Source organism: Belonocnema kinseyi, chromosome 7 (assembly GCF_010883055.1).
Source record: "Belonocnema kinseyi isolate 2016_QV_RU_SX_M_011 chromosome 7, B_treatae_v1, whole genome shotgun sequence".
Lineage (NCBI taxonomy): Eukaryota > Metazoa > Arthropoda > Insecta > Hymenoptera > Cynipidae > Belonocnema > Belonocnema kinseyi.
The window spans coordinates 115,616,874-115,627,122 of record NC_046663.1 but is presented as its reverse complement, the minus strand read 5'-3'; the positions used below and the strand labels follow the sequence as shown (position 1 = coordinate 115,627,122).

At 36.4% G+C, this 10,249-nt stretch overlaps 1 protein-coding gene across 1 annotated transcript in view; it reads left to right on the top strand.

Annotated features, from left to right (window-relative positions):
• LOC117176322 overlaps positions 1–7,218 on the top strand; it is a 287,162-nt gene extending 279,944 nt beyond the window's left edge. The window contains exons 5-7 of the mRNA XM_033366548.1: positions 2,970–3,128; positions 5,161–5,515; positions 5,740–7,218. Of these exons, the coding sequence (XP_033222439.1) occupies positions 2,970–3,128; positions 5,161–5,515; positions 5,740–6,109 (884 nt within the window). The 3' untranslated portion in view covers positions 6,110–7,218. The remainder of the gene's footprint in view (positions 1–2,969; positions 3,129–5,160; positions 5,516–5,739) is intronic.
• The last annotated feature ends 3,031 nt before the right edge of the window (positions 7,219–10,249 follow it).

The window sequence follows — 10,249 nt, the reverse complement described above, 5'->3', positions numbered from 1 at the left end:
CCCGGGTGGCATCCCCCTGCGGGCGGAGGCAGAGGGGGTGCCACGGCGACTTGCCCCCCCTCCCTAAGTCCACATTTGAATTTTGCAAATAAGATAATTAAAGTTTATTATATAGAATACTGGAAAGCTAATTTCCTCCTTGAATAGGGTTATAGAGAAAACATCTATTCCCAGCGTTTCTTTTTCAAATGTAGCGCCCAGTTTATATCATGTAGCTACGTACAGATACTCTGGTAACGTATATCAATGTTACAATCTATTCCCAACACTGGCGCTGTCACTCTTGCGTCATATCCACATGCGGCAAGAGAGCAAGACAACCAATGTAGATTCCCAACCATGTAATTCTCGCAGCCAATCAGGTTCTCGAATTCTCTCATGGATGTATGACACATCATTTTATTGTGAAGAACAATTTAAATTGAACAGGGAGCGAACTCAGCTGATTGCGAGATTTGCGAGGTTACGTTTTACAACAATCAATCATGGTAAATATTTTATTTCTGTATACTGGCTATTTTAAGGAAACTTTAGTTTTTTTAAGATAATTTTTTTCAAGATTCTTCATTCTTGGCTTCGTTATAAAAAGAAAAAGTTTGCCGTTCTGATAGCAAAAGTTCAAGCTGATACCAAGAACTGAAAAAATGCGAAAATCAACTAGTGATTGCATACATTAAAAAAAATAAGACTTAAAAATCAGAATATTGTGCTTTTAAAAAATAGAAAAATGTCAGAATTATTTTACTATATATTTTTTAAATTGATTCTGACCGGGAAACCGGGAAATGACCAGGAAGTATTTTAGACCGGGAAGTGATAGTGACTTTTGTCTTTGACCGGGAATTTTACAAGTTTTTAGAAGAAAAATCTTTTCAATCACTTGAAGTATCAAGAATTCTATATCACAATATACATAATACAATTTAAAATAAGTTTGATTTCAGCTTTTCTTTAATGCTAAGCGTAATTGTTAACTTTTTCAATCATGAAATCATTAAGTTTACAATGTGCAATTCGAAAATCTTTTACCATAACAATTTTCCATTTTATATTTTCATTCTTCAGGGTACATTTTCCATTTTATATTTTCATTCTTTAGGGTACATTTTCCATTTTATATTTTCATTCTTTAGGGTACATTTTCCATTTAACAAATTTTAAAGTACAGTTCTGAAGGCTTACTTAATAAAAGATTAAAAGCTTTTGCGATTGAAATTTTTGGACAAAAAACGTTTTAAATTGATCAACTGTAAATATAAATTCATTAATTATTTTTGAAATTGAACTATAGTTCGTGTATTCGAAATTGAACCATTTTGAACCTTTTTAATTAAGAAAAATCTGCCCTCTTCGCGGGCACATTCTTATCGCGCGCGGCTCTCTTCGCTCGCAAGTTTGAGCGCGCCTGGGGCGCGCGACGTTCAACTCTCGCGCTCGATAATAGTTTACGTCGCGCTCGGATATTTATTCTTTGCATTTGAAATTCTTGAAAAAACTTTATCAAAAAGATCTCTTTTAGATGGCAGTATTTATATGCGTCTTCATATTCTGAATTGTCTACTTAATTAAGTATAGTCAAAGATTAAGTTTTTCAAAGCTCTGTAGGCTTTGACGTACACATTCTCATCGTGACACTCGCGCTGCGCGCTCGATTTCCGACAGACATTTGTAAACAGGTTTTGTTGGATTTTTTTCTCGTAACTTTCGTCGTTTTTCCACACATTTTTTTTATCTTACTTTTTTTCAACGTTATTTTTCACGAATAAAACAAAAAGTACGCGTACTATCAAGAAGTGATTCTTAACGAAATTGTAGATCTTTTTTGGGATAACCATTTTTGTTAATTCATCTTTTTTTGTATCCTACATAGTTTGTCCACAAAATGCTTTTTTTTATATTCCATTATTTTTTGTGCAATCAAAATTTGAATTTTCGATTTTTGAAGAAAATTCAAAAATTGGTTATTATAATCTTGTAGGAATTTTAAAAAGAAATGTTTTTCTTCTTTTGACTTTTTTTCATATCATGCGTTTTTCGGCTTCAAATTTTGATTTTCGGTTGATTAACAAAATTTTGAAAACGCTATAACTCTGAGAATTTTCTTTTTATCGAAAAAAGTCATAAGGATAAATTGTTTGTTTTTTCAATACTATATGTACAATTATCTTATTTCTAAAACAAGTTTGTTTAAAAAAGCCCGAATTTTTTTCTCCATACAAAAATAAACTTTTAGGGTCACTTATCATATTAAGAATTCATTATTCGACAAAAAACTTAAATAACAAAAATTTCATAATCCAACTATCCACTACGGCCATTTCGGTTTACTGTTTCTCAAATGTTGAATCGTTCCAGCCTTTTCCAAGTCAAGAACGAAAAGAATGGAAGTAACAGGCAGTGGATCGAATCACGTGGCATGTGCAAGATAGGGTCGCTCCAAGTGCAGGACACGGAGATGAGGTGTAGATCCATAACGACAAGTCTTGTCGTACGTGCATGGATTACGAAATACCTTTATACCTTTTCAGCATGGGATTCCCATAAAATCTCATTTTTTTGAGGTTCTCGATGTCGGCTTCTCTGATCCCTCTCTACTCTCTCTGCTTACCCCATCCCAACGTGATGCCTATGACGGGCTATGACAGGGGCACAATGAGGCCATACAGAAAACCGAGCAGAAAACAGACTTTTCATTCTGCGCACAAATAATAATGTGCGGGAATCCAACGTACATTATGCGGCTATACGTATCAGGATTCCACTTAACCTTACCTGGGCACTTTACAAGCTTCTACGGTCGGTTATACGTCGAAGCCCCAAATGTAAGACCCCTTTCACAATCATATAGCGAAATTTGAGTAGCATTATATTATATATTCTATACATAAAGCGATTGACGCATTATCCATACAAGTAGCATAAAAAGTTCTACAATGATATTTACAATCTGCTTCATTTCTTGTTTGCAGCAAGTTGCTTTGGCATTGGCGTCGAAGATGAAACCAACCATGAATCTGGGAATCTAAGTGGTGGAGGTGCAGGTGGCGGTGGCATTTCCGTGATACCCGATAGACCGCCACTCGAGTTAGATAAATTACCACCTTATCATGATGTCGCGCCGAGTCCTGGTGAGTATATCGATATATCTATCACGATGTATCTTTTTCAGAAAAGTTGCTCCTTATTGTATAGACAGAGAGAGTTCACGCTCAACTATTTCCTATTCAGGGAAAATGCTGTTCATCTCAGTCAATGTAAATACTAAAGACTCAAATAAGCATTAACGATTTATTCCATAGAACATTATCAACAACGGCTTTTACACAATAAGTTCATTTAAGCTGCCCTTTTGCATTGTTAAACTGAAATTTCTTCTCCAGGAGTGCATAAAATATCCATAATAATCTGACAGTAACTCTTGAAAGTCAAAACTCATTAACCGCCAGGGTTTTCAAAGAATCCTAAAATGCATCCTTAAAAATGCACATAGCAACGGATAACTTTACGCTCTAACCGCAAGTGACTCCGCGTAAAAAACGTAATGCATGAAGTCGCTGAATTTGTTCTTATGTACATTCGATTATATTGATACTTAAGATCCTAGCCACCGAGGGGTTGACAATTCATAAATTCAGTCGAAAAGAATCTGACTACTATCAGCGAGAAAATTCGAGTCCTCTCGCTTTGACGTTGAAAAAGCAAGTGAAGAAAAAATGGTAGCTTAATGAAAGAGGGATCATTTTAAAGGTGCAAATGTTGTAGGTCAATGAGCCGAAAAGTAATATCCCAAAAAATTGTTTGTAGCTTACAGATCTGAAAATCTAATGAAAAGTAAGGAAATTTGATAGCCTTTAAAGAGAGTGAACTTTGAAGCATAGTTTTTTATTGAAAAAATAATAGGAAAAATCTGAAAAAATTCATGGTGGTACTTCAAATATTACTGAACAGATTACAGTAGAAAAATGTGCAATATATAAATAATTGTTCGTTTTTTTTGTAAATAAATATAAGAACGAGCTACAGGGGTGGACCCAGAAAAATATTTCGGTGGGGGGGGGGCATATATATATATATGTGTGTTTGTGTGTGTGTGTGTGTGTGTGTGTGTGTATATATATATATCCCATGCATAACTTAGCGGCGTCGACCTTTAATACGAAAGACCAACAGTTTCGGGAGGTGTTTGAACCCCCTGAACACCTCCCCTGGATCCGCCACTGCGCCGAACTATCTTCAGTTTTAATGAAGATAATGAAGTGATTCAAATTGGAGAAAGTTATTCGAACTATCTGTAATAATTTACAATTTGAAGAAAGTATGTGCTTCTTGTTGCCTTCATGCAAATTGCTATATTTAAAGTCAGTTTTTTATAAAGGAAAGCAAGCGCGAGAGTCCAGAGTGGCGCCGTTTTCTCAGGGGATCGTCCTCGCTTTTCCTATTAAATTGTTACAGATATTTCAATTATCTCTAATTTAAATCATTTCATTATCTTCGTTAGAACTGAAGATAGTTCAGTCTTATATTTATTTACAAAAAAAAAACGAACAATTATTTGTATTTTTCAAATTTTTGGACGGCAATCTTTTCAGAAATATTTGTAGTACCGCAATGCATTTATTCAGATTTTTCCTTTTATTTTTTAAATGAAAAACTATGCTTTGAAATTCACTGTCTTTAAAATCTATGAAATTTCCTTAGTTTTTATGAAAATTTTTCAGATCTGTAAGCTACAAACCATTTTTTGGAATATTACTTTTCGGCTCATTAACGAACAACATTTGCACCTTTAAAATGATACCTCTTTCACTAAGCTACCATTTTTTCTTCACTTACTTTTTCAACGTCAAAGCCAGAGGACTCAAATTTCCTCGCCGATATTAAATCCAAAACCAATTTTCAATCCATCTTAATGTGTGTATTAAGGCCACCTCCAATTCCAATCAACCCGTTCACCCAATCTCATCAAGTCCTAGGCCTACTATGAATTAGTTTGAATTCAATGGGATAGGAATGTTTGGTTCAACCTCGGATTATGTTGGAGTGTCAATGATAGAAATTTTTCGATCCAGAATTTTCGCCAATGTTTTGAAGTCACTTGCGTCCCCAGAAGTTACTAAAGAATTCTAAAGGCTCCTTCAGTAAATAAAATCTTCTTTTTAGGTCATAATGTGTGGTCCTGGTTGGGTTCAAGGCGTGGTGGTGGTGCACCGGGTGTCGTCGCGACACCCCTTTCGCTGCCACAACACCGACGAGCAATGAATCTCCCGGTGGAGAATCATTACACTCACATGCAAACCGATGAGGCTCTGTACGCTGAACTGGACTCTCAGGCGACCAGTTATGCCAGTGATCTACAACTACAAATACGAGGAAGCTCCACGTACGGTACAACTTCCGGTGGCCAGGATGATGAGTACCACGAATTGGATGCAGCGAGATTACATCGTCATTATGGTGAGGGGAATGGTGACAGCACGCTCCCGAGAGATGCTCTTCGTACACGACATAGTCAAAGGTACACGAATATTGAACAAGAAAAATAATTCATCAAAAGTTTTCCTGCAGATGAAACGACGTATCACAAAATGTACCCAGAAAAGACCTTTTGGGCAAAGTTCGAATTATGAAGCTTCAGCCGGTGCCGATCAAAAGTCATATTGAGACAATTTCACTAAAAGGCATACATTTTGTGCGGGGTTCTCGTATATTCATTTTAATTACCGCATGTTTTGTTTCCAGGTTACGGGAACCAGATTATGAGATGTACGAAAATGGTCCTACGACCCCTGTACCTCCTAATCAACTTCCACATCATCATCATCACCATCATCATAACTCGCCGATGCGAATCAATGGGGCTCCTGGCGAACATCCATCCTACCAAAACACGGCATATACTGGAAGTGACGCCGAACCTGATGGACCAACGTTAAGCAGTGCACCAAGTAGTGCATATTATAGTGATCTTAGTTCCAATTCAACCAATCAACAAATGCCACCGCCAGTCCTTTCAGCGACAACTCTCACCCTTAATCCACAAACATTAGAAAGCCCACAATACAGGCTAGCCGCGATAAACGAAACCACAGTGTCATCGGATTACATTTAGAATTCTGTTAAGGAGCGTATAAACTTTGATCTTATCCTACTCTTGACCAAGAATTACCTCGCCATTTCCTTCTTTCTTTCCTAAAAAAGAAAACAAGAAATTGTCCCGGCGTACGTTTTTCACCTCGAAATGTCGCCCATAAAAGGCGCTAGTTGGACGCATGTGATCCTGGTCAGTGTATTATCTATCGACGCGTTTGGAGATCAAAGAAATAAGTCACGTATGTGACGATTTTCTAATTGAATAGAGGAAATAGGTACTGATTGTAAATAGTTGAAGAATTAAAATTTAGAGTCAACTTTGTAAAAAGAGAACTTGTATTTTACGGTTGAGTGAAAATCAATTTAAATTATTTGTATAAGTGTGTATGTTGTGTGTGAGTGATGGTTTCTTTACCAAACTGCTGGTAGGTTTATTTAAGAAGAGAGAGAAACAGAGAGGACAATAGAGAGTTTTAGGGATGGCCACAAAATCCATATTTTTACGGAAATAAGAACATCTCCTGCGCAATAGGTTTCTGGCATGTGGTATTTAAAATCATTTAACCATCATAATTCTTGAACTTTTTAACCGTGAAACTTTATATTGTTTTTGAAAACTTCTGCCCGCGGCCGTTTCTGCGACATATGAACAAAGATTAGATCCCGACAGAGGCGTAAATTTAAGAGTTCAGTTCTGCAAAACCCATTGATGTTTAATTCGCTGCAAAGTAATTTAACAGTATCACTTCTTCTAGACTCAAGCTATCCCGCTTGAGCGAAATTACGCAGATTAAAGATAATCAGCTTTATCGCCTCGGTCCTAAACACTGAAATTACGAAATTTCCAGCAATCGTAAGTGCAGCGGCTACTAGCAGTAATTATTGTGAATATTAATAGAACTGATAAATTTGTTGAAAAGAATTAACGCTAATATTTTTGCATCTTTATATAACTTTTTGTCCGAAAGACTTCTTGCCAAAAAAAGATGATAGTGAGAAAATTAGACCTGAATCACTTCTTAAAATGTATTTAGTATGACCTTCAATGGAGTATGTTCAAGATTATAATTGCAAAACAGATTGTAAGTAAACTAGAATGTTCAATTCTTCCATTAAAAATTTAAATCTGAAAATAGATTCGGCTTTTCAGCAAATTTGTTCTAAACAACTATATATACGATTACATGTTTTGCATGTCCGTCAGACATGCGACCAGTTTTATATTAAGATAAAAAACTCAGACGCTGATGAAGATGCTATGAGACAGGTTTCTTTTTTACTTTCAATATACCATATGGAACCTACTCATTCCAGAGGCGACTGAAGAAAATGAGAATCCAGATCCCGCCTTAACAGATACGTAGTAGTACGAACCACAATCGCCAATCTGACGTAACTCGTATGGTGATAATACCATGTTGTCGGACAAAACGTACTACCCCTCTGTCAAAAGTACAAAACAATCCATTTACCCGCTATACTTTTGTAATATATCTTATCTAATCGTGATAATCTCTTTCGAGGAACGCAGTCAACTGATCGCGCATATATGTTTCGCGAGAGATTTTTGTACAGGGTGATTCAAAATTAATAATATAATCCAAAATTTAAAGAAAAAATTATTTTATTGTCTTTCTAGTCATCAAAATATTATATTTATATTTCAAACAAATTAATTATTTTAAAAAATCACCCTGTAGTTTTCATATGATCGCAATTCATATTGATTCGCCACAAACAAAGGTAAATAATTCGTCGGATTTAACCAAGAATGCATGAGCGAATGCCAAATGCGCGAATAAAATCATTTCGTGGAACAAGTGACTTGTAATTTGACGTTTCGACTACATCGCTCCTCAGGACTACTTCCGTTCTGGCTCTCAACTACGCTCCTCAGTCGTAAAATGCACCCCCAACACGCAAGCGAATCGGGCCATCTCATTTGCAGGAACACGCAACCGGTGCGCTGAAATTAGTATTTGCGCTGAGAACTAAATTCACGTGATGAAAAATTTTCGACCACGTGTTACTGAATTCAAGCTGCCTCGGGAAAAACAGTAGATATTGTAAAAGCTATTCGAAAATAATTTCACTATGAGTTACCCGGCAAAAGTTGAGAATAACAATTTATTCTAAACCAATCCAAACTACTCCTGAATCTGTTTTTGATCTAAGGCAAATTAATCTGAACGAATCCGTAAGCGACCTTGGATTGATTCGGACACAATTTCTATTCATTAAGAATTCGTTCGGATTGAGTGTGATCAGTTTGGATAAATATTTCCGAATAAAATTAAATCCGACAGATATTAACTTTCATATATGAAACTTTCACCAGAGTTTGGTTACGATTGTCCAAATCCTAGGTTACTCAATTAATTACTCTACCTACGGTACGTTTGAACTTAGAGGTGGTTGTATCGAGTTAAATTTATCACGTAATTGGTATCCCTGTTCATTCCTTATCGCGCGAACGCTGACGTAGGTACGGGTACAAGGAACGGCGACGATTCGCAAGGCGGAATTAATTCGACCGCCTGGAATTAATTTAATCTGGGAAAATCGTTTACTTGCCCCACGTTCAGCCTTCTCTTAATTGACACCGCTTTGAATTGTCGCACGACCATAGAGAGGAAAGGCGTTTTCGTGCTGATTCTTCCCTTTGCGCGTCTTACCTGAAGAGTACACGCGCCCAAACCTAGATGCACTCAGGTGTCCGCGTATATTGTTGAATTGCGAGACTCTGGCAAGCAAAGTGCAATTACAAGAACCTACACGTAACCGAATGTATATCACTAAAAAGACCAGAGTTACACCTGACTTAATTTATTAGGCCTAAACGCCTTTAGGTATTCACCACACAGCGGAAAGGAGTCCCACAAATTGTGCTACAGTCAAAATATTTCCACTCTAAAGGTGCATAGTAATCATTTCGGGGTTACAATAAATACATATTCTTAACGAAAATAAATAAAAAAATAGAACAGCGTTTAACAACTATCGAGTTAGAGGTTTGGCGCCAAGTATGGGTATGTTCACACGGTAATTTCCAATGTTTATATCCAAACTCTACTACCAGTAACCGGCTACGCTTGATATGTAAAATACTGCAAGCAATATACATGGAAACATGCAGTTTTTAAAAATAAATAAAATAATAAAACAACACTAAATTATTGATAAAACAACTTATGCGTTGTCAAGTTTGTGGGTATGGGTATACGGAAACTTAGGGCGGAATGTGTAGGAAGAAATGAGCGTGCAACGGATGCAATAATGCTCACTGCCTCGTGGGCACGCAATAATTAATTGCACCCCTGGAACCACAGCGGCGGGAGGGTCTTACTCTCCTACCACTGTGCACTGTGCAGTACATTATTTCGCCGAAAAAATCCCACGAGTGCAATGCTGTCGGCACAGTGGACTCTTATTGAGTGTGCCTCTTGGTAACCGTTGTGATGCAATGTGCAAACGAGAACGTATTGTGGAATTCATTGGTACTACCGCGCTTAATTAAAGTATCGTTTACAATGAACTGCATTCCTTCTTCCAAACCAAACTTATATTATCAAATTCGCGAAGTACCGCTAGTACAGGGTATTCTTTTTATTTCTTGAAATTCGAATATTTTAGGCAAAATCGACCTTGCTTAAGGCAGAGGCTCTCTTTAACGAGCGGATCCAAATTTTTGGTGTATACAAGTATTACGAGGAAATCTTATAGTGAACTGTTTCCAGTACTAGCAAATAATATGTAAAGGGTGACCTTTGATCATAGGTTCGTTCATTGCTTAGTGTTGACAATTGCACTATGTTCATGAATTTTCAGTAACATATGCTATAAAACTTTTAATACGGTGTAATGAAATTGAACTTTTTATTGCATTTTTTATCCAGTGTGTTGTAGAAGTTTTACTTACTTGCGTACCTTAAAAGGTTATTGCATTTTCCAAAAATATTTAAAAGCATTTCTTCAATTTAAATGCATAGATTTACTTTATTACTTGATGTGATCACACGTAATCCTCAGATCCAATGCCAATACGTTCTCCGAACTATTGCATATCCGAAAGAGAAAATTGATGCGTAAACACACTAATAATATCACAATCAATATTATCAAAAAGATGTGAACGATGATGATACCCTTATTTATAAGA